The 24,895-nt window shown below is 35.1% G+C and overlaps 3 protein-coding genes across 10 annotated transcripts; 1 reads left to right on the forward strand and 2 right to left on the reverse strand.

Annotated features, from left to right (window-relative positions):
• The first annotated feature begins 609 nt into the window (after positions 1-609).
• On the forward strand, positions 610-5,265 carry LOC132165676 (alanine--glyoxylate aminotransferase 2 homolog 1, mitochondrial). Its single transcript, XM_059576334.2, has 9 exons — positions 610-1,098; positions 1,211-1,441; positions 1,983-2,153; positions 2,597-2,740; positions 2,861-3,040; positions 3,292-3,517; positions 4,597-4,710; positions 4,831-4,917; positions 5,142-5,265. The coding sequence occupies exons 1-9, from the start codon at positions 844-846 to the stop codon at positions 5,183-5,185; spliced, it is 1,452 nt and encodes a 483-aa protein (XP_059432317.1). The 5' UTR covers positions 610-843; the 3' UTR covers positions 5,186-5,265.
• A 2,270-nt stretch (positions 5,266-7,535) lies between these two features.
• On the reverse strand, positions 7,536-13,501 carry LOC132165320 (transcription factor TGA1). 6 transcript variants are annotated; one of them, XM_059575823.2, is made up of 7 exons: positions 13,287-13,501; positions 13,122-13,184; positions 12,973-13,039; positions 10,455-10,747; positions 9,371-9,598; positions 8,016-8,078; positions 7,536-7,939 (listed from the first exon to the last, which is right to left on the reverse strand). In XM_059575823.2, the coding sequence occupies exons 2-7, from the start codon at positions 13,182-13,184 to the stop codon at positions 7,796-7,798; spliced, it is 858 nt and encodes a 285-aa protein (XP_059431806.2). In that variant the 5' UTR covers positions 13,287-13,501; the 3' UTR covers positions 7,536-7,795. The 6 variants fall into 6 exon arrangements, with proteins under 6 accessions (XP_059431806.2, XP_059431810.2, XP_088368119.1 ...); XM_059575827.2 differs by lacking the exon at positions 13,287-13,501 and having other exon boundaries at positions 10,455-10,633; positions 13,122-13,279; XM_088511993.1 differs by lacking the exon at positions 13,287-13,501 and having other exon boundaries at positions 13,122-13,279.
• Positions 13,502-15,885: 2,384 nt separating this feature from the next.
• LOC132165319 (transcription factor TGA1) lies at positions 15,886-23,581 on the reverse strand. Of its 3 annotated transcripts, none has more exons than XM_088511991.1 (10): positions 23,303-23,581; positions 21,846-22,011; positions 21,676-21,753; positions 20,927-20,986; positions 20,757-20,834; positions 20,579-20,642; positions 18,757-19,028; positions 17,215-17,442; positions 17,048-17,116; positions 15,886-16,339 (listed from the first exon to the last, which is right to left on the reverse strand). In XM_088511991.1, the coding sequence occupies exons 2-10, from the start codon at positions 21,999-22,001 to the stop codon at positions 16,187-16,189; spliced, it is 1,158 nt and encodes a 385-aa protein (XP_088368117.1). In that variant the 5' UTR covers positions 22,002-22,011; positions 23,303-23,581; the 3' UTR covers positions 15,886-16,186. The 3 variants fall into 3 exon arrangements, with proteins under 3 accessions (XP_088368117.1, XP_088368118.1, XP_059431803.1); XM_088511992.1 differs by lacking the exon at positions 23,303-23,581 and adding an exon at positions 22,223-22,706; XM_059575820.2 differs by lacking the exon at positions 17,048-17,116 and having other exon boundaries at positions 23,303-23,576.
• Positions 23,582-24,895: the final 1,314 nt, after the last annotated feature.

Below are 24,895 nucleotides of genomic sequence, written 5' to 3' on the forward strand. Positions count from 1 at the left end.
AAAAAAAAATAAAAAAAAATTTAAGATTAATCCTTGAGTTAATGCGCCAAAACACACATTACACCTCAAATATATATATATATATATATATATATATATATATATATATATATATATATATATATATATTAAGTTTATATATATTAAGTTTTAACCGCCTAAGTTTATTGAAAATGTACAATAAATTTCGGACGAAAAATCAACAGAATGATTTGTTGTGCCTACTCGATAAACTTTGTTGTTAAAACTGAAAATATATATATGAGATGTAATCTTTTTTGATGCCTTGATTAAGGAATTTATCTAAAAATATTTCTAAAAAAAAAATTCCACTTTACTCTCAAAGTTTCAAGAATTTTTCAATTTGAAGCTCAAAGTTTAAAAATTAGTAATGTACCCCTTAATATTTCAAAAAAAATTAATTCAGACCTTCCGTTAATAATGATTTGTTGTGCGATAAACTTTTTGTTAAAACTGAAAATATATATATGAGATGTAATTTTTTTGTTGCCTTGAATTTGATTAAGGAATTTATCTAAAAACATTTCTAAAAAAAAAAAAAAAAAAGGGTAGCGACATCGTTTTCGGAATCTTGGGCACAGCCGCACAGGAATCTTTGTTTGGTGTGGAAGCTGAGTCAGCTCCATCTACGCTCACTCCTACAGAGCTATGGGGCCATGCTTCTTCTCGGTCATTTCTCCTTTGCAATTGCCAAGATAACATTAAGAAATCAGAAAATGCAAAAACCCACCTGCGCCTTCCCCATATATCAACAAAAATCCTCTCATTGATTAACCACTCTCGCCCAACCCTTTCTGCTGCCACACAATCATTTGATCGGCCATGGCGTTGCAGAGGCAGCTACTGAAGAAGGCAAGGTTCGGTAATTACCACAACACCCTTCCTCTCTGCGGTTCCTCCTTCTCTACGGTTCCTTCTTCTTCTTCTGTTGCTGCTGCTAGCGATGACGCTCCTCCGCCTCAGCTCCCGCCCTTCGATCACTCTCCGAGGCCGTACAAGGGCCCACTGGTCGATCAAGTCTTCCAGAAGCGAAAGCAGTTTCTGGGTCCTTCTCTGTTCCACTACTATCAGAAGCCTGTAAGCGTTTGATTTATTCGGGATCGGATTTAATTGTTTGATTTATCAATTGATTTAATTGTTTGTTTGTTTTTTTTTTTTTTTTTTTTTTTTCTTGAATTGGTGTACGCAGCTGAATATTGTGGAGGGAAAGATGCAGTATTTGTACGATGAGAATGGGAGGCGTTACCTGGATGCTTTCGCTGGAATAGTAACGGTGTCTTGTGGGCATTGCCATCCTGAGGTTTTGGAAGCTATCGTGGAGCAGAGCAAGCTTCTTCAGCACGCTACAACCATTTACCTACATCATGCAATCGCTGATTATGCTGAGGCATTGGCTTCCAAAATGCCCGGAAACCTAAAGGTTGTTCTTCGTTTATAGATTTGTGTTTTACTTATATAAAATCATGAGTTATCCCCAAAGCATAAACTGGTAAAAACTATTCTTTTAGCCCTCCCTCTCAATCTTAGACTTCCATTTTATAAGTGGGACTTAAAATATTTAAATTTTTAATTACAAATCGGAGATAGAACATAGGACTAGGGGTGGCAATTTGTGTTCGTCTGAGGCTATAGGTATAAGACTATATAGGTCAACTTTAATCCGACTCATTTAATTAATTAACAAAACTTCTTAACCCTAACCCGATGATTTTATGTTGGGTTCGCGAGTCATACCAAAAATTACCGGCCCCCTAAATAGGACCATCTATTCTGCTAACAGCCTACCATGACAATTTATTACCTGTCTTAAAAGCCTAAGCTAATAGCATCAATGATTTTAATCACTTAACTATCTCTTTTAACATTATTGATTTCTATGTTATGGTAAAGGGGGGAAAAAAACATGATGGTGTACTTTATGAAAGTGAGAGCTTCAATGAGAGCTTGTTTTGAAAATGCAGGTTGTGTATTTTGTGAATTCTGGGTCAGAAGCGAATGAATTAGCAATGCTGATGGCCCGTCTATACACTGGTAATCTTGGTATGATCTCATTGAGGAATGCCTATCATGGGGGAAGTTCTGGCACGCTTGGACTCACTGCTCTGAACACTTGGAAATACCCAATACCACAGGTTAGTTTAAATTAGATGGTTGTATCATGTATGCATTATGTATAAAGTGTCTACCAGTGCTCAATATGTTTGCTCCACAAATTTTGATAAGATTAGATGTAACTGGACAAAAAGCTGCAAGCTGTTCTTTTCCCTATTGTAATTTTAAATTTGTTCTGGTACTGGTAAAGCAGTCACAACGAGTTTACAGAAGTAGGAAATACATCATTGATAATCTCTTGTTTATCAAGCACTTGCTGAATGTAACAATGGCCATGTCTGTTCCCTATTTTTTGCACGTGGGGATTACAAACATGTAGAAAAGCACATTGAAGCTCTGTTGTTTGCTGGTCTATAAGTATAATCTCACTGTCTTGGTTAAATTTATATATATTATATCAAGGACATTTGGCAAGGTATTTCTTCTGATTTTTCTGCTCAAAATTAGTGCAAAATTTTCGCAGGGTGAAATTCATCATGTTGTAAATCCAGATCCATACCATGGAGTTTTCGGCTCCGATGCCAATCGTTATGCCAAAGATTTACAAGATCATATTGATTTTGGTACTTCAGGAAAAGTTGCTGGATTTATAGCTGAAACAATTCAGGTTTGCATTTTTTTTTTTTTTTTTTTTGGCTCTAGAATGAGGTCAGAAATTGCTGTTACAACCACCTTGGTAAGGACACTGAAAATATTCAAACTGTTTGAACATTTTCATTAACCATAGGGAGTTGGAGGAGCAGTTGAATTGGCCCCTGGATACTTGAAGCTGGTTTATGACATCATACGCAAGGCCGGTGGTGTCTGTATTGCTGATGAAGTGCAAACTGGGTTTGGTCGCACAGGAAGCCATTACTGGGGCTTTGAAACACAGGGTGTCATTCCTGATATAGTTACTATGGCAAAGGTCATTACCCATTTATCCTATATAGTAATCTATTATAGAAAGACTCAGAGATCATGAAATTGTTACATCAGCCATTTTCCTTTATTTTTCTTCTACTCTTTTTTGGGTTATAGTAGCCTTTTTCAGTTAAATAACTCATGATTTATTTATTTTTTTGGATATGTAAATAACTTACGAGTTTAGTCTATTACTTTCTGTGTCCTATAATCTTGTGCAATCATTCCATTACATTTCTCAAATAAATCGATCAGGGTATCGGCAATGGTTTACCAATGGGAGCAGTGGTGACAACCCCAGAGATAGCAAGTGTGTTGGCCCAGAAAATTCAATTTAATACTTTTGGTGGGAACCCTGTATGTTCGGCTGGGGGGCTGGCAGTGCTCAGAGTTATCGACAAGGAGAAGCGTCAAGCTCATTGCGCTGATGTTGGTTCTCACTTGCTCGATCGTTTGAGAGCTCTTCAGCAAAGACATGAAAGTAATTACTCTTGAATCTAACATGTCTAAAATCTCTTTCTATTTCATCTTTGTTGGTATATCTATTGTAAAATTTGGACAAAGTTTTCCTCTAACCTGGGTTGGAAGAAGTTCCTCCAATCTAGTCTATCAAAATGTCATGCGTCTCTTTGAGCATGTGACATATGGTTTTGTAAAATTATTAAAAAATATGTGCTTCTCATATGGTAAGGGACAGTGGGACACATGGCAATTTTATAAACCGGGTTGGAGAAAGTTCCTCTAACCAAATTGAGAGGAAATCTTTGTCCTTGTAATTTAGATAGCTAATATTGGTGTTGCCCTTTTATAGTACTTCTTTAACCCTCCAAATTACATCAAAATGTGAATCCAGCAGCCAACTTTTAGGTTTTTATGCATAAGCAGACCTCCTTTTCTTAGTACTGAAAAACCCTGTCATGTAGGTACCTTTATTTGATTAATGCAGGCCGAATTAATCTATGAATGCAAACCTTAAGAAAGTCGAAGTTATTTCTTCCACTTTTGATATTCATTTTTCTGCATCATGCTGATGAAAATTGCATGAGGATATTGGTGTTCTGACAGGATCTTGTCAAGTATGCTCACTAGACATAGACTACATACAGTACGTTAGTACTCTTAGAAAGATAGAATATCACCATGTGAACATAACATTAAGTTATGAATCTAACTCCTGAGGGACGGACCACTATTCTAAATATATAGTAAGTGGAGAACTGTTGTTCATTGGAGCGCCGATGTGTGAAGGTTGTTTCCATCATTGAAGCCAGAGTGTGGCATTGAACTTTCCGAATGATAAAGACAAAAAAGCTCTTAGTTTTGTCGGAAAAACCAACACAAATATCATATTGACTTTCTTATTAGACTCAGATAGAGTTTTATCATATTTTACTTTATATCATGGTCCTTAGTCAGTACTACCCTGTACCTGTTAGAATCAGTATCTTTCTGTAGTCAATGTTTATCTGTATGGCTCTTTCCTTTCGGACTCGGTATTTATACTTTAGACTGGTATTTTATGTACGCAGTTTTCATCTTATACATTTCTATTTTTTTCAGTCATTGGAGATGTGAGGGGCAGGGGCTTAATGGTGGGTCTAGAACTTGTGACTGACAGGAATGAGAAGACACCTGCTAAGGCAGAAACCGCGGTTTTATTTGAGAAACTTAGAGGTATCGGACATGTCTTCCAAGCTAAAATTAATTGAGTGAAGCTGTGATTTATATATGTTAATTTTTGCTCATTTAAATTTCCTTTTGTTATACTCATCATCTAACGGTTCCTCATTGCAGAGCTTGGTGTTCTAGTTGGGAAAGGGGGACTGCATGGAAATGTTTTTAGAGTGAAGCCGCCAATGTGTTTTAGCAAGGACGATGCAGGTAACCTTTTTGTCTCAGACAGTTTTAATGATTTAAACCTCTATTTAGTTGAATTATCAGCCTCTATATATATTAATTTGAAGGAATGTTTACCAGATAATAATTAGAAAAAATATTTTGAGCTGAGAAAATCCTATTCAGACAATTTGGCATTCATATTTTCTTCTAAATGTTTTTTGGAGTACAATCTATGGTAACAATTAAATTGGTTTCTGTATCTGCAGATTTTCTTGTTGATGCCTTGGACTATGCCATGTCAAAGTTGTGAGCATATATCACCAAGATCTTAGATGCTTATGTACTCTACAAACAACTTCTTTTCAATAATATCAAGTGAATTTTTACATATATCGATTTTCTTCATATAGGCCAATAAATTGCTAGAGAACGTCTTTCAACCCAATTTTTGTATTTTGGACACGTGTCAGTTTAATAGATAGAATTAGAAGAAATTCTTTCAACCCATTTTGCTTCTTTTTTTAAAAAAATTAAAAATTAAAAAAAAAAAGACCCTTGTCCTTATGTGAGTGAGTCCAAACTGTGGCCCTGTGGGTGCCCTTGTCATTATTGTGAGGTTCTAAAGCGAACACATTAATTTGAGTAGTGCTACAAGTCCCTCTTGTGTCTCTCCAAGAATGATGTGACTCTTAAAATCACCATTGAGTTTGTGATTGATTATTATTGAATTTTGATCAAATAGTAATTTTAAGAGCCACATTATTTTTGGAGGGACACAAGAATGATACAAGAGAGACTTATAGAATTACTCTATTAATCTACTTAGGAGAGCGAGAGCGAGAGCTTGTCAATTGCTAAGTGAGGGTGCCTTTGTCATAGCTTTTTTTTTTGAAAGTGAGATCATTTTTCATCATGTTACATAAGAGTAGAAGTTTGTTTTTAATCTTTTGGAAAAATCAAATTTTGTATTCAGATTTTCATGTAATTCAATTTAGTTTCTAGGTTTTTAATTTCAACAATTATGTCCTTAATTTTTTTTTTTTATTTATTTCAAATAAGTTTCTTAGTCAACTTATTATCCAATTAATTAATGGTATGTTACGTTATACCATGTGGCTGTTGTTTTACATGTCATATGCCAAGTGTACATGTCACATAGCACAATTACTTTAAATTATAAATAGGGATAAATGCAAAATCAATCTATGTAGTTGGCATAAATTACAAATCGCTCTATAGTCCATGTGGTATCAAAGTGAACTAAAAAGTCCTTGAGGTAAGCTAAAATAACAATTTAGTCCTTGTAATTATATTCCATCAACACACTTGACGGATTCCATTAGTGTGCCACATTAGCACTAATAATATGATGACATGTGGCATCCTTAATAAAAATAAATAAATATAAAAAACTATAAAAAATTAAAAATTAAAAAATAAAAAACTTAAAAATTAATTATTATTATTATTATTTTTTAAATAGAGGGGGTGGCTGCCGGTTGGCAACCATGCTAAGTTTACATGATTATGGAAAGTTTTAGGAAATAAAGAGTGGGCATATGTAAGGTGAAACCATAGTGCAAAAAATTATTTGGCTAAGAGAAAGAAGTACGGTACTAGGATAGGATGGAGTGCCCCATATTGAAGTTGCGGTTAAAGGAAAGTATGGGCCGTGTGGCCATCACTATGTTTGCCATGCTAAGTGCACCTAAATATTTTTCTAAAGTTATTTTTTTATAAAAATAAAAAATAAAAAAAATAAAAAAAATAAGGAATATGTTTCCAGTTCAACAAGAGATGTTTGTGTTTTAAGCTATATGTTATTTGAACTTGTAATTCTTGCTTTAAATGATTTTCTAAACAACCGTTTTAAATCGATTGGAAACATTATTTGCTGAGCCTTTCGCTCCCATCTTGTTTTTCCTCATTTCATGTTTTGAGTCGAACAAGATAGGATGTCAAAATGCTTAGGCCTTATTAGGGGAAATTGCATTTGCATGTTAGGGATAATTACCTTTTCCCCCATCAACTACAATGCATTGTCACTTTGCCCCCGTGAACTAACAACCTTACTGTCCGACCCTATCAAACTACCATTTTGTGCCCAAAAACCCCAATTCCCTCAGTATAGGGGAAATTGCATTTGCATGTTATAATAACTTAATAAGCAACAAAGGCACAAATATAAACCACTTTGAATATTTGAGTTTTTATTTTGACAATTTAATGTTTTTTGATATATGCTTCTGTAATATATATTTTTCATGTCTTACCAATGTAGAAGTCTGGACCTGTAAACATAACAAAAAGTCAAATGAAATTACGATGGGAGCTTGGCTCTTATCTTAATGGATTTTTTTGGCTCAATTGTGTGGATAATTATTGGCCATGAACCTGAAAATAGATAGTCCATTAAAACGCTTTAAAGCTTTTTTTTTTTTTTTTTTTTTTTTAATTGAATACGGGAAAAGAGTTATAAGGGAGGATCCGACTTACTCTTGATCCGAAAGGAAGAAAGAGTGAGGAATCCTAAAAATGAAAAAATGGTAGGCTCCCTAACAACAATTCCAAAACGAAAGAAAACAATACATAAATACAAACAAATTATAAGAAATGAGTCAAACAAGTAATCCGGTCCTCGTAAAGCATTTGATACACCTAACAATTACCAATATTCACCATCAAATTTAATTAACTCATAAAAAGATGATCATTTCAAAGCACAAATAAGCCTTTATCAGAATACACTAGTGTTTTGGAGACATTAGAAAGACAGAAAATTCACCCAACAAATATATACATGACATAGTTCCAACTGTAAACTTCAAATTTAAATCTGAAATATATGAACTTTTAAGACAAGATAATGTATAAGCACTAAAAATTGCCTTAACTACAAATTTCCTCTTAGATAAAATGGCTAACGAGAACGAGTAGCCCAAACTGAGCTCAACACTCGAAGGCGTTGGAAGTATTCTCCCAAAGCAAGCAGACCTCGAGCTGCCTGGCGGGTAGTCAGGATGCGAGCGATTTGATGAAGGGTTTCCTGCCGAATATGGTCAGCCTGTTCCAACAAGAATCTTATTAACATGCCTATTATGCAGATAATCTGAAAAAATACACAAAAAGATTGCTCCTACATAGATTTTCTTCTTTTTGATGAAATCCTTTGATTGCCAAATAAAGGTAGAACTAGAGATGTTCTGAAATGCAGTAAAAGTTCAGTGTTAACCACTGATTGGCATATCCCTCCTCTTTGTATTCTATAGAACACCAAATTATAAAAAATAAAAAATAAAAAATAAAAAAAAAGGGCTTGGCAAATAACTAATTATAAATAAACAAAAGCTTTCAACAGCTTCGTGACCGATTTCTTTTTTCTTTTCTTGTTTTTTGGGGGAGAGAGGATGCAGAAATATAGTTGAAATTTTTAAAACTGGAGCTTAACTGCATGGTAACATGGCAAATCCTGTTTTCTTATTGAAGTTCCTTTTTCATTCCAAAGGATACTTACCAGCATCTATGTCTTTCCTTATGGATTGTTCTGCCCACATATTAAAGAGATGAATATCCAAAACAACCTTGGTATTGGATGCAAGATGCACTGTTATTTGCATCCAAACTTGATAAAACTTGACTTTATAATGATCAAAGTGACAGTGAACTCTATTCGTTTTTCCTGTAAATTTTTTTAACGCAAAATATGCTTCTATGGAAGTGAAAGAGCTAGAAACTCGTCTCATATTTGTCAAGAATTTGAAATTGAGCCAAGAACAATAACAACTTTGATATATAAGGAAACTTGTAAACTTCTATGGTAAGCAGCTCTCCAACACCTGGCTCTAAAGTAAAACAAATTGATGAACTAAAACACATTTAGCCAACAATTGACTTAGGTGTAAAGGTGGGAGCACAAATCTCACCAATAAAATAAAACATAAAAGAATCCTTTAATGGCGAATGCAATACTACTTTACTGAATGAAAGTATGCCAAAAAGAACGGTGTATTAACATACATATGTCCCTTTAAACTTCAAATGAAATTAAATTTAAGATCCGCATGAATAAGACTGCCCGTTTAGGATCAATAGTGTCTCATTTTTCTTTCAAGGCATATATCCTATTTATAGTATCAGGTACGCATACTAAAATAAATAAGTAATAAAAAGCTATTAACAGAAAAGCAAAGAAAATCAAAACTCTAAAAGGATTCTTTCCCTACACAATTGCCTTTAAATCCACTTACATATAATCCAAATTGTTGTTCTTTTGGGCAGAAAAAAAGTACTTTCAGTTGGGAATTTGCAAATTATAAGCTATTAGAACGAATTCATGGTTATATAAATTGACAAAGAACAAACTTCATGGGTCTTAATAGTTAATAGGTAGTTGAGAGAGAGGGAGAGAGAGAGAGAGAGAGATGCAGAAAAAAAGCAACACAAATATCAATCACATTGAGATTCAGAATTTGGAGTAAAAGCATTTAGTGTCTACCTCACTCACAAAGTCCACTAGAGCTTCCAACTTCTCCACTGCAGTACCCATCTGCGGAATGTAGGTTTCTTCAACCAGTTGACTAGCTGCTACTGTCTTGGCCAGAGTTTCCTGGAGTTTCTCCATACCTTGTGTAAGAGCATCCTCAGCTTGCTCACATGATTGTTTAAGATTAAGAACTTCAAAAACTTGGTGTTCTGTCATGGGGTCAATCTGAGGCACAAGCACCTGTAATCAACATGGATTAACAAATAAGCATTATCTTATATTTGATTATGGAATTACAGCATGCCGCATTAAAAAGAACTCAAAAAAATAACTTTTTGAAAAACAAGATAAAAATAAAAAATAGTAATAATAATAATTTAAAAAAATAAAAATAAAAAATAAAAAAAGAGGAAGATGGCCCCAAAAGGAAGATGCTCACAATTTCTATACTCAATCATATGGACAAGAATTGGACGTTGCCATCTGCCAAGCTTCAGTGCTTGAGGACCAACCACAGATTTGTTGGCATTATGCCTAGGAAATCCTAAATGGGATTAATCACATTCGATAAGTTTTCTTTTTGTTTATATCAAACTATAGCACTTAACAAATAGGTGGAAACACTTCTTCAACTCCCCAGTACAAGATGGAAGTAGGAATTGACCCTATGTCCCGGATATGATGTGAAGAGACTTTAATATTACTGTTAGCTTGTGTGTGTTGGTTCGCGGGGGGGATAGCACAAGCTTCCTTTATGTTTGGACTAAATGGTTATATTTTGTGCTAACGTGTAGTAAAAAAAAGGAAAAAAAAACAAAAAAAGAAATAACATATAATAGCACATTTATTCTTATCACATGCTTTGTTGTTCATAAAAATGTCAAACTTTTTCTATTACTTAATATATTTATTTTTGATTGCCAATTACTGCAGGGCTGACTCTAATGATTAGAATTCATCCAACTTTACTTCACTAAATATCCGTTAAAATTGCACTTGGATCCTACAATTTCCCAGCAAGAAAACGGATGCGCATTAGCACAACAGCTTGACTCCAAGTTGTTCCGATGAACTGAGAAATGCACGGTCCCCATACCTTGAGAAGTTCTGAAGGGCGATACCCTCCAACCCACAAGAAAAAGCGCTCAGCTGATGTTTTCCACATGCCAGACATCACATAGAAGACATCAGCTTTTGTCGCTGTTGCTTTGATGCGGAAAAGTTGAAAATAGTGCGACAAGCCATCAGTTACCAGCATTTGAAGTTCTGTATCCCCTATATGTGCATTCAAAGCATTCCTCAGATCACAGGTCTGTCTATTTTGTTCTTCCACCCAGTGTCCATACTCAATCTCAAATGTAGTAACCCCTGGAGAATCCTTAGCATGGGCTAATTTTAGAATACAATGTCATGAAAGAACAAAGAGGGCCAAGGGCATGATACAAGAAGAAAAATGTACCAACGGGAAATAGAACCACAAAGGTTTTACTCAGCATGTCAGAAAGTTATACATGAATATAAATAGCTCATTGAAAAATTTGACTCTGGTGTTACAACTGCACTTCAACCTTCTGAAAGGTGTGTTTATCTCTTTCATTAATGTGCATCGAGTATACATACATGCATGTTTAATAACAACCTATATCTTCAATCACCGAAATAATATTCTTGAGCCTTAGAAAAAATACAATGGCAGATTGAACATTCTAATAATATAATCTTTAGTTTCATGATTTAGTAAATGAGAATAACTGACATACTTGTCCTGGCAGCAAAGAAGTTCATGAAGAATTAAAGGGATCAAGATCCAAATGGCAAACTGCAAGTATAACCAGAAAACAACCAGTAGAAAGGCAGAGATATAGGTACTATTGCTGCCTGAATCATTTTTACAGGAAAATATTTTACTTTTGCATCCACAAAACTTAAATGCAGCAGTACTTTTTTGCAAGTTTTGAAAAGGGTAATTGGAAAGACATGAACCAACTATTTTGACATAGCAATATATCACTTTGTCTTCAGATAAGTTTTCCATGTTCACACATTTGTAGGACATTTTAACCAAGACCACCTTCATGGTGTTAAGCAACTCCTTGTTTGGCAATACTGAGGAAAATGAAATGAAAAAGAAAAGAGCAAGGGAAGTGATGGAGAAGGGAAGAAGTTTCTTTCTTTTTGTGTTTGTATACAATGAGGAAAGGAGAAAAGAAAAGGAGATGAGCATTTTTTTCCTTTGTTTGGTTTGTTGAGAAAACAGAACTGAGAGTATAAACTATACCCTTATTTGACTTATAGGCCCTCATATGAGAAATATGACCCTACTTATTTTGGAGAAACAAAGAACATCTTCTTCTTCATTGTGAGGTTGTTTGTGCCATTTGGAATGTCTTCTTCAATCGATTCGGGTTGTCTTGTTATGCCTAGAAAGTAATCGATTTGTTTGCTTCTTGGTGAACTGCTGGCAGCTCACAGAGCAGTGCTATATGGAAGATGATGTCTTCGTGCCTACAGTAAGAAATTAATGATAGGTGTTTTGAGGACCACGAGAGGACTTTGGAAGAGTTGAAATCTTTACTTTTCGACACTTTGTATTTTTGAATAGGTGTTTATGTTTCTCTTTTAGTCATTAGCTATCGGAATTTTCTTGTTCTTTTTGTCCTACTACTTAGGTGGCTTCTCTTGTATACTTTTTGTGCACATGGGGTGCCTCACGCTTTTAATGATATCTTGATTAATTATCAAAATAATAGTAATAATAATAGGAACACATGCAAGACAGCATATGCTGTTCTGCTCAGGTAAACTTCATAATCATGGTTGACTACTTGGCGTAAGTTCCCTTCCTAGTCTTAAGCATTCACCTCTTCCCTTGCAATCAGTTCTTTTCTTGATAAGATCATCTTCTTAGACACATTAACAAAAAAAGCAAACGCAACTCTAAAAAAGGAGGGAGGGGGCTATTGTAATAATCAATTTTAGCTAAGGTAATGTTCTATTGACAAGCATCACAAGAATGCCACGTCTCAATGCTTCAAACGAATAATAAAGGGGAAGAGTGCCTGCTCCTTCTGTTAGTGCCCTTTAAACTTAAAGGGAAACTTCACTTATCCCCGAAGTATTAGCGTTTTTACAATTGAAACTTTGAGCTTTTAATTTTTACAATGTCAGCATCCCAAGAATTTTTCCATTTTAATTTCACAATTTTTTGTTAAAATGCCCGCCCCCCTTTTTTAAAAGTGAAAATTCAAACCATAGTTTTTACTTAGTTTCTTTTTAAATGGGGGCATTTTACCACAAAAGAGGGTGAAATTAAAAGGAAAAAAATCTTAGAATACCAATATTGCAAAAATTAAAAGTTTAAGGTTACGAACAATTGCAAAAACGCTGATACTTGGGGGCTAAGTGAAGTTTCCTGAACATAACTTGAGCTTATTGCATGAAGCACACAACACTAACATCTGAATATGCAGCATTTCATGGTATGTTCATGCTCAAAAGCTTCATCCACCAACAACCCACAGTGATGGACACAAGCAATATTAACAAGACTGAGCAACATTTGAGACAGAAGATTATATCAATGCTAGTGGGTATCAGCGTATTGACGAACAAACCTGAGTTTACAGCTGCGGACAAACCCAGATGATCACTAGCATCTGACCCACCACCTACACATAAGCCCTGCAGTAAAACATGAAATGCTTTAATATATTAAAGCGGAGGAAAAATTTATACTGATTGGTAAAAGCTGCTTCTTTCAAACCTGCTTACGGGCACGCTCAAGATCTTGCTCCATTTGAATCAGCTTCAAACGGCTTGCTTCCATCAGCAGAACACACACACATATATATATATAGGCCTGTAAAGCAAAACATAAATCTTGCATGTAATCTGAGGCTTCTGTTTAATGGGTATTATTATTACATACCCTTTTCGCAAACAGCTTTTAGGAGCAGCCTCCCGCAGATTATATGAAAGGTAAAGGTTTGGCTTTGTGGACCATATGATGATTTCGTTGCCATTGAGATTTTTGTGTCGTATGCAGATAATCTGTCCCTTTTTGCCTCTGTGGGCTGCCCCTTTTTGCTTACCTCAGACTTCCATTGCCCTCTTCCATTGCCAAAGGTCCCCTCGCTCACGTGGCCATGGCTCACAAAAGTCCCAAGCTTTTGTTTTGCTTTCTCAGTCAGAATGAAAGAACAAAAAAATAAACAGGCCTACAGACGTGGCCATGGGAACAATTAGGTCCCCATCTCTTTCCACATGCAAAAAGTAGCATAATTAATTTAAATTATAAATATATTTTGAGCCACTTGGTACGAATAATTGTTCATGACATGCGTACAAAAAAGTGAGCCGTCACCAAAAATAGAAAAGACCCATGTTGTCATGTTTTTAACCCTACTTGGGTGGTTTACTATAGTTACGTCATTTAGGATTTATATCACACCTGCTTAATGGACCTAACAAGTAAACCGTTGAAATGAGAAATGTACTTGGTTAATGGGTTATTCTGGGGTTATTAATTTGTCTTTTTTTTTTTATTCAATGAAATCTTCAACGGAGGCTTAGTGAAGGCCACGAAGTAATTCTATAAGTCTTTCTTGTGTCATTCTTATGTCTCTTTAAAGAGAGAAATACTATAATGTAATAAAAAGACTATTTTTTACTCATAAAAGTCTGAAGTAGCAAGAGCTCAAAGGCTCCATCCATAGTTGTTTGTGGCCTCACCATGGGACCTATGGCTTCTTGCCACTTAGGATTTTATGAGCTAAAAATGGTATTTTTATTGTACTATAACATATCTCATTTAAAAATGAGAGTTTTTAAAATCACTATTTGATCAAAATTTAATAATAATCAATTACAAGCTCAATGGTGATTTTAAGAGCCACATTATTCATGGAGGAACAAAAAAATTTATAGTATTACTCTAGGACACCAAGTCCAACTATGGTAAGAGAGCTTTTCAATGACCACCACCACCACACCGTAGTAAGAGACAATACACCATTTAGCAACATCTTAGGAACACAAATGGAGAATGGCAATAAGAAATCTCCACCGTTTAACATTGTTGAACCTTATTGTTAAGGTGGTAGTAGTCTCAGTAAACACTACCTCTTTAACATGTTTTTTAACACTCAACATTTATCTTATCATGTTTTATCTTAGAAATGTCTTTAATTTCAATATCTATTTTATCATGCTTATTTCATATATATTCTTAAATTCAATTCTCTATGCTGCGTTATGACACACTGTGAAATGCTTTCAAGTATTTTAAATGTTTAAAATGTTTTTACTTCAAATCTCTATGATGCATTTACTATACATTGTTAAATGCTTTTAAAGTATTTTAAATGTTGTACAAATGTGTTTGTTAGATAGTAGTTGATAATCATAACACCATCGTGAGTGAACAGTCACTCACGCTAGTGTATTATAATATTATTATATTATTAAAAAAAAATTGAACAATAATATTATAAAATACACCAGCATGAGTGACTATTCACTCACGCTGGTATTATGATTATCACTACTCTTGTCACTCATAAATGAGTCTGTATGCTCAAGTATGAAAAAGAATTTTAAAACAATGAAAGTTTTATGTAAGGAAATGGCACCCTTCTACAAATGCTAAGTTTATGTGATTATGGAAAGTTTTAGGAAATAAAGAGTGGGGGGCATGTGTTGGGTGGAAACATTTTTCAAAAAACTATTTGGCTAAGAGAAAGAGACACGGTACCAGGCTACGATTGAGTGCATCATACTGAAGTTGCAGTTATGTGAACGTGTGACCATCATTATGTTTGCCAAGCTAAGTGCACCCAAGTATTTTTCTAAAGTTATTTTTCTATTAAGAAAGATTAAAGAAAATATTTTGAGTTCGACAAGAAAAGTTTATGTTTTAGGTTATATGCGATTGGGAACATTATTTGCTGGACCTTTCGCTCACATTTTGTTTTTCTTCATTTTCTGTTTTGAGGCTAACGAGATAGGAGGTCGGAATGCTTGGGCTTTATTAGGAAAAACTGCATTTGCATGTTATAATAAGCGCCATAGGATATTTGAGTTTTTATTTTGACAATTTAATGTTTTTTTTACTTACGTGGATAATTCTTGGCCATGAACCTGAAAATAGATAGTCCATTAAAACAATTTAAAGCATTTTTTTTCCTAATTGAATACGGAAAAAAGATCCGACCCACTCTTAATCTGAAAGGAAAAACGAGTGGAAAATCCTAAAAGCAAAAAAAGGTGAGCTCTCCAACAACAGTCCTAAAACGAAAGAAAACAGTGCAGAAATACAAACAAATGGTAAGAAATAGGCCAAACAAGTGACCCAATCCTCTCAAAGCATTTGATAAACCTAAAAATCACCATCAAGTTTAATTAACCCATATCAGCTCCTTCTAGTAAAAAGGTGATCATTTCAAAGTACAAAGAAGCCTTTTTTTTTAGAATACAAAGTGTTTTTGAGACATTTAAAAGACAGAAAATGCACCCAACAAATATTTACATGACATAGTTCCAACTGTGAACTTAAAATTTAAATCTGAAATATATGAACTTTTAAGACAAGATAATGTACAAGCACTAAAAATTACCTTAACTACAGATTTTCTCTCAGATAAAATGGCTGATAGTATATATACAAGTTCTCAGGGGCGGGAGGCTGATTGAAAAATGTCAGCAAATGGGATCGTGTCTACATATCTTCATAACAGCATTACTAAAGTGCCCCTCTGGTGGCCGTGGCATGATGCTGGTTGTGATAAACATCATTTAGATTTTGAGCTTGTAGCCTCTTACATGGTAACACTAAGCAGGCTCACGAGGGCGGGTTGCCCAAACAGTGCTCAACGCTCGAAGGCGTTGGAAGTATTCTCCCAAAGCAAGCAGACCTCGAGCTGCCTGGCGGGTAGTCAGGATGCGAGCCATCTGATGCAGGGCTTCTTGCCGAATATGGTCAGCCTGTTCCAACAAGAATCTTATTAGTGACGTGCATGCCTATTATGCAGATAATCTGAAATTGAAACCTGAAAAATAAACAAAAAACATTGCATCTACAAAGACTTGCTTCTTTTTGATGAAATCCTGTGGTTGCCAAATAAACACCTTTATTAACTCAAAATATGCTTCTATGGAAGTGAAAGAGCTAGAAACTCATCTCATATTCATCAAGAATTTTAAATTGAGCCAAGAACAATAAAAACTTCAATATAAAAGGAAACTTGTAAACTTCTATGGTAAGCGGCTCTCCAACACCTGGCTCTAAAGTAAAACAAATTGATGAACTAAAACACATTTAGCCAACAATTGGCTTAGGTGTAAAGGCGGGGCACAAATCTCACCAATAAAATAAAACATAAAAGAAACCTTTAATGGCGAATGCAATACTGCTTTACTGAATGAAAGTATGCCAAAAAGGAAGGTGTATTACCATGCATCCCTTTAAACTTCAAATGACAATAAATTTAAGATTCGCATGATAAGTATGCCCGTTTAGGATCAATAGTGTCTGATTTTTCTTTCAAAGCATATATCCTATTTATAGTATCAGATAAGCCTAATAAAATAAATAAATAAATAAGAAGATAAAAAGCTATTAACAGAAAAGCAAAGATAATCAAAACTCTAAAAGGATTCTTTCCCAAGACAATTGCCTTTAAATCCACTTACATATAATCCAAACTGCTGTTCTTTTGGGCAGAAAAAAGTACTTTCAGTTGGGAATTTGCAAATTATAATCTATTATAACGAATTCATGGTTAGAGAGAGAAAGAAAGCAACACAAATATCAGTCACATTGAGAGTCAGAATTTGGGGTAAAAGAATTTAGAGTCTACCTCACTCACAAAGTTCACTAGAGCTTCCAACTTCTCCACCGCAGTACCCATCTGCGGAATGTAGTTTTCTTCAACCAGTTGACTAGATGCTACAGTCTTGGCCAGAGTTTCCTGGAGTTTATCCATACCTTGCGTAAGAGCGTCCTCAGCTTGCTCACATGATTGTCTAAGATTAGTAACTTCAAAAACTTGGTGTTCTGTCATGGGGTCAATCTGAGGCACAAGCACCTGTAATCAACATGGATTAACAAATAAGCATTATGTTATATTTGATTATGGAATTACAGCAGGCTGCATTAAAAAGAACTCAAAAAAATAAATGAAATTTTTTCAAAAAAAACAAGATTAAAAAAGAAAAAAGAAAAAATTGATGATGGCCCCAAAAGGAAGATGCTCACAATTTCTATACTAAATTATATGGACAAGAATTGGACGTTGCCATCTGCCAAGCTTCAGTACTTGAGGACCAACCATAGATTTTGTTACGATCCTAGTGTCCGACATGGATTAAGTCAAATCTTGACTATGTGTATATAAGCTCTTGGGTACCCTTCCCTTATAAGCCGGTTTTTAAGGGTAAGTTCTACCCAAGATTTGTATTATTTAGTATCAGAGCTAGCCACCATGTTGAGGGGTTCGAGTCACGAAGGCGGCGACCTATGGGCTAGATTAAAATACTGATAGATGAGTGGAGTCGCCAAAAAAGAAAGGGCTACCATCAGGTCAGTGTCACTAGAGTGGGCCGCCATGGACGTCAGCCACGGAAGCGTGGTGGTATGTTACGATCCTAGTGTCCCACATAGGTTAAGTCAAATCTTGACTATGTGTATATAAGCTCTTGAGTACCCTTCCCTTATAAGCCGGTTTTTAACGGTGAGTTCTACCCAAGGTTTGTATCAGATTTGTTGGCATTTGTACCTAGGAAATCCTAAATGGGAATAATCACATTCGATAAGTTTTCTTTTTGTTTATATCAAATGGCTATAGCACTTACAAAAGAGGAGGAAACACTTCTTCAACAAAAGAGGAGGAAACACTTCTTCAACTTGCCAGTACAAGACGGAAGTAGAAATTGACCCTATGTCCCAGGTTCGATATGAAGAGACTTTAATATTACTTATAAAAAAAAAAAAAAATTATTGTTAGTGTGTGTGTGTTGGAGGGAGGGGGATAGCACAAGGTTCCTTTATGATTGGACTAAATGGTGATATTTTGTGCTAATGTGTTGTCAAAAAAAAAAAAAAAAAAAAGGGAATAACATGTAATAGCATATTTATTCTTATCACGTACTTCGTTGTTCATAAAAATGTCAAACTTTTTCCATTACTTCATATCTTTATTTTTGATTGCCAATTACTGCAGGGCAGACTCTAATTATTAGAATTCATCCAACTATAGTTCACTAAAAACCCATTAAAATTGCACTTTGATCCTACAATTTCCCAGCAAAAAAACTACTGCTGCAAGAAAACAGATGGGCATTAGCACAATGGCTTCACTCCAAGTTGTTCCGATAAATTGAGAAATGCATGGTCCCCTTACCTTGAGAAGTTCTGAAGGGCGAAACCCTCCGATCCACAAGAAAAAACGCTCAGCTGATGTTTTCCACATGCCAGACATCACATAGAAGACATCAGCTTTTGTCGCGGTTGCTTTGATGCGGAAAAGTTGAAAATAGTGCGACAAGCCATCAGTTACCAGCATTTGAAGTTCTGTATCCCCTATATGTGCATTCAAAGCATTCCTCAAATCACAGGTCTGTCTATTTTGTTCTTCCACCCAGTGTCCATACTCCATCTCAAATGTAGCAACCCCTGGAGAATCCTTACCATGAGTTAATTTTAGAATACAATGTCATGAAAGAACAAAGAAGGGGGGCCAAGGGCATGATACAAGAAGAAAAATGTACCAACGGGAAATAGAACCACAAAGGTTATACTCAGCTTGTCAGAAAGTTATACATAAATATAAATAGCTCATGGAAAAATTTGACTCTGGTGTTACAACTGCACTTCAACCTTCTGAAAGGTGTGTTTATCTCTTTCATTAATGTGCATCGAGTAGACATACATGCATGTTTAATAACAACCTATATCTTCAATCACCGAAATAATATTCTTGAGCCTTAGAAAAAATACAATGGCAGATTGAACATTCTAAGAACATAATCTTTAGTTTCATGATTTAGTAAATGAGAATAACCAACATACTTGTCCAGGCAGCAAAGAAGTTTATGAAGGATTAAAGGGATCAAGATCCAAATGGCAAACTGCAAGTATAACCAGAAAACAACCAGTAGAAAGGCAGAGATATAGGTACTATTGCTGCCTGAATCATTTTTACAGGGAAATATTTTGCTTTTGCATCCACAAAACTTGAATGTAGCAGTATTTTTATGGCAAGTTTTCAAAGGGTAATTGGAAAGACATGAACCAACTATTTTGACATAGCAATATATCACTTTGTCTTCAGATAAGTTTTCCATGTGCACACATTTCTAGGACATTTTGACCAAGACCACGTTAGTAGTGTTATGCAACTCCTTGTTTGGAAATACTGAGGAAAATGAAATGAAAAAGAAAAGAGCAAGGGAATATCTTTCTTCTTTTTTGTGTTTGTATACAGTGAGGAAAGGAGAAAAGAAAAGGAGATGAGCATTTTTTGGTTTGTTGAGAAAACAGAATTGAGAGTATACCCTACACCTTTATTTGACTTATATGCCCTTATATAAGAAATATGACCCTACTTATTTTGGAGAAACAGAGAACATCAATATGATTTAATAACACCACATGCAAACAGCACATGCAGTTCTGCTCAGGTAAACTTCACCATCATGGTTGACTACTAGGTGTAAGTTCCCTTCCTGGTCTTACGCATTCATCTCTGCCCTTGCAATCAGTTCCTTTCTTGATAAGATCAACTTCTAAGATCCATTAAGAATAAAGGAAACACAACTCTAAAAAGAGAGGGAGGGGGTAATTGAAATAATCAATTTTAGCTAAGGTAATGTTCTATTGACAAGCATCACGAGACTGCCACATCTCAATGGTTCACACAAGTAATAAAGGGGAAGAGTGCCTGCTCCTTCTGTTTGTGCCCCTTACACTTAACTTTAGTTTATTGCATGGAGAACACAACACTAACATCTGAAGATGCAGCATTTACCTGGTCTCTATGTAATATCACTAGGCACTTAAAATCAGGAATCACTTTACTACTGTTGCATTTCATAGTGTTCCTGCTCAAAAGCTTCATAGTGTTCCCACAGTCATAGACAAATGCAATATTAACAAGACTCAGAAACATTTGAGACAGAAGATTAGATCAATGATAATGGCTGTCAGCATATTGATGTACAAACCTGAGTTTACAGTTGCAGAGAACCCCAGCTGACTAGCATCTAAACCACCACCCATGTATAAGCCCTGCAGTAAAACATGAACTGCTTTAATATATTAAGGCGGAGGAAAAGGTTATACTGATTGGTAAAAACATACTAATGCCTCAAAGATGAGGCATAAAAGCTAATGTTTTCAAACCTGCTGCCGGGCACGGTCAAGCTCTTGCTCTATTTGAATCAGCTTCAAACGACTTGTTTCCAACTGCTGAACATAGGCCTGTAAAGCAAAAACATAAATCTAGTGTGTGAAATCACTTCTTGCATGTATGTTGCATGTAAGGCTTCCGTTTACTATGTATTATTACATGCCTTTTTACGCAAACGGCTTTTACGAGCAGCCTCCCGGTTTTGGGCAAGACGTCTTTGTACCTGCGGATTTAATGAAAGTTGTAACCAAGGTAAAGGTTGCTGCTGCTGAATCAGAGTTAATAATTCTCAGAAGTAATATTAAGTTTCCTCAATAGTAAACATATAAATGCTTGTTTAGATTGTAAATATCATAGTGCGTTACCTGCACAAAATAAATTACTGACATGCAATAAATGAACCCATCATAATTTTGATGAACTAAGATACACACCACCAGAATTTTCATTCATCTGAGCAATCTACAATGAAATATTGTACCTACAGAAAAGCATTTTAAGGCTCCATATATGGACCACATTTCAAAACTGCAAACTTCTTTAAGAATTGTCAATCAGTATCTGATAAGAATAACAGTAAAACATGCACCAAAAAGTGTTTTTGAAGAAAAGAATGGAGAGGAAGATAAGAAATCTAAGATCCAGAAAAAAAGTTCCGGCATGTGTGGGTCTCTGAGCAAGATGCAATACATTGAAATGACTACATGCACAAGAGCAAAGCAAATACACAAAACAGAGCTGACGTAAGAATATGGCCAAGGGGAACTAGAACTAATAGTAGCACATCTTGATCTAGTTTCTGGAGGAAATCATTAAACCAGAAAAAGAAATACAATCATGCAGAAAATGGGGATGACGAAACCTAATTATGTTTCAATTTAAAATCATTCCCACTGATACAATTGCTCTCACCTTATCAGCAGGTTTATTAGTTGCTTCTTGGTCATATTGGTCAGAAGGTCCCACTGTTCCATGTGAAGCATCCTCTGACTAGAAAAATCATATAATAAAAATGAATTAGCTTGGGAACCAGAAGACTACAGCCCCAACTGCCAAGACACAAAACCTTCAAAGATTTCCACCTGATTATCAAGTTTCACGTCCTCCACAATCAAGGATGCGGATGTGTTTAGATTACTGTTGCTTTTGAAGTTTTCTCCCCACATGCTAATCTGCTGGATAGGGTCATAGACTGCTATCCTTCTGGCGGGGACAAAATGGGCTGATGGAGAGTTCATGCTCTGTGGACTGATCATGGAGGTAACTAAATGAGCTTTTTGGCAAGAATACATAGTTAAGAAAGAAAGACATGCAGAAATTAAATAAAGAAAGACATGCAGAAATTAAATAAAGAAAGAACATCTTATAAGTTTGATATAGCCATTTTAAAAGCAAGAAAGTTACACTGGTTTTCCAATGTCTAAAGCTTATTACGAAAAAAAAAAAAAAAAAAAAGAACCTTGAATATCTCAAACAGCCATGAACTCAAAAGATGTACTTGCAGAAGTCCAAAGCAGAATCAAGTGTACAAGCCTCAAAAATAGCAATCCAGTAATGGATGTTATATAGATGTAGCTTCCCCAACATAACACCAAATCAAAACATGGTTCCTAAAATTTTTAAGCTTCCTTCAAGTTCCATGATGACAAAAGATAACAGAATCTCACTGTTGGCACAGTTGTAGTGGATGAGAATGGATTGGGGGAGGCGTGAAAGAAATAAATGAGAAGAAACTGAAGTTAAAATAATAAAAAAATAAATAAAAAGGCAACGGTTTTGAAGATATCATCTCCAAAAGTTCAAACGAGCCAGCAGAGAGAAGGGCGGGGGGAAAATGCTTTTCCTGAAAGCCTTTGCTATCAACCCACAAAAGCATTTACAAAGCAGAAGTTAGCTTACTTCACACACAAAATCAACTTCTTTTCTTATTCCCTTGCATGAACCAATTCAACTTTCATATACCCAACAAAAAAAAAAAAAAAAGTTGCCCAACCTTTTCACACCCTTGGTTTATATTTCAAAGTAGATTAAATAAATTCAATAACATAGTTGGAAGCAAGAAGAAAATTAAAAATGTTCCTTTTGAATTTTTTTTTTTTTTTTTTTTTAAAAAAAAATAGCAAAGATTTGTGAACTCTCATTTCGAGAAACACCAGACATTCAAGATACTCTTGAGTTTGAACAAGAAACATACAGGAGCAAATAGATATATCAAGAACAAACAGCAAAAAAAAATACTTCAAATGACCGATTAACTGTCTAAAAAATGAAATTTCCCAATCTCTTCTTTCATCCCATACATGGCTTTCTCCTACTTTCTGTATCGAACCCAACACACACTCATAAGAATCATGGATTCAAAAAACCTCTGAACAAAAAAAAAAGTTTCACTTAAACGAAGTATTGCAACAGCTATCAAAGGAACAACCAAGAAAAAACTTCAACTTTCTTTTCTTTTCTGTTTTCCTTGAGCTTTCCCGGCGACCAAACAGAGCCGAACATCAAAAAACAATTCAAAAACCGGAAACAAAAGCCGAACCTTGGCAAACTCCAACTTTATATTTTCCCGCTCAAATCCCAGCTCTGCGAGCATCAAAACCTCCTCCGCTCAACCCCAATCGAAACCCTAAGTCCCATCATCCCCCAGCAGAATCGAATGGGAACAACGACAGCTTAAAAGCGACCTCTGAATCCATTTTTTTAATTTCGATTTCTATATATAACACTGTTTGATTAAGAAATTAACCATTACTATATATAAAACTATTACAATTATTGAATCATTTCTTTTCTTTTAAATGTATGGTTGTATTTGTCATTGTGTGTCATCGTGAGCTACAGAGAGTCAAAGATTTGCATTTAAGCTATTAAGCGTCGCGCTCCTCCTCTCTCTCGTCATATTTCCACTACCACTAATGTGCGCACCAGATAGGCTACCTCTCTATCCTACGCACCTCCTCCCCTCTTACCCTGCGCACCCCCCCCCCCCCTCACCTCAATTCGGGTGTGTTGCATGACGTCAGGTTTTTTGGCGAGGCTGAATAATGCTGCACACGCGCGAAGGTGCTTGTCGCGGGAAAATGAGTGGCGGTTGGGGATTCACTTGCTGGGGTCACACACGCGCTTTATTGCGTGTGGAATCTTGAGTGCTCTATATAGTTTTTTTTTTTTTTTTATTCTCCTTCTTTAGATTTTGTTTTGTTTTTTTTTTTTTTTTTTTTTTTTTTCTCGTGGGAGAGAGAGTGGAATAGAAACGGCTATTGGATGCTCAGGTGGGGCCAGTTAAGATATTTTGAATTTTTTGAGGGCCATTTTTAGTGAAGAGGATTGAAATTTGACATTTTTAAATCTTAGCACACAAATGAAACTCAACCCTTATGTTTGAAGGCCAAAGGTCATGAATCATCCTCAAACAATAGCTCAATCGACTGAAAATTACACTTTATTAAATGAAAATTATTAATTTAAATCTCATCTCCTCCATTTTGTGTGGGCATTTCACAAAAAAAAAAAAAAAAAAAAAAGTCCCAAATCATGAAGGGATGAGCTAAGTGTCTTGGGTTTGCGATTTGAAAATGTGATTTTTAAAAATACAACTAAGTGTTTGGTAAAATCGCAGTTTAGCTTTTAAAAAAAAAAAAAAAAAAATCTTACCTGCGATTTGAAAATTCAAATTTTCTGCATTTTAAAATTGCAATTTTTTAAAAAATGCAATCTCAAACAATTTATTTTTCTGTGATTTGAATTAAAACCACACTTTTTGTCTATGAAATCGCAATCTCAATCTCGAACCACCTTAAGGGTCTGTTTAGGATTGCGTTTGGGGGGTCTAAAAGTATTTTTAACACTAAAAAGCCTGTTTGAAGAAAAAAATATTTGTTTGATAAAAAAAAAAATTAAAAGCGTTTTTAAGGGTCAAAAAGCCTAAAATGGTCAAAAAGCACTTTCAGTAAAAGCTTAAAAATGAAACTTTTACCCAAAAACTCTTTTTGACTTAAAATTTTTATTTTTCAAACGCAATCTCAAGCAGGAAAAATCATGCCTAGCTGCTCAAATTGCACGTAATTAGCTGCTAAGTTGTGTGCAATTTAAAACACGCCACGTCGGTCCATGTAACATGGACTTAAAAAGT

The sequence above is a fragment of the Corylus avellana genome, chromosome 11, assembly GCF_965113065.1.
Source record: "Corylus avellana chromosome 11, dhCorAvel1.hap1.2, whole genome shotgun sequence".
NCBI classification, from domain to species: Eukaryota; Viridiplantae; Streptophyta; class Magnoliopsida; order Fagales; family Betulaceae; genus Corylus; species Corylus avellana.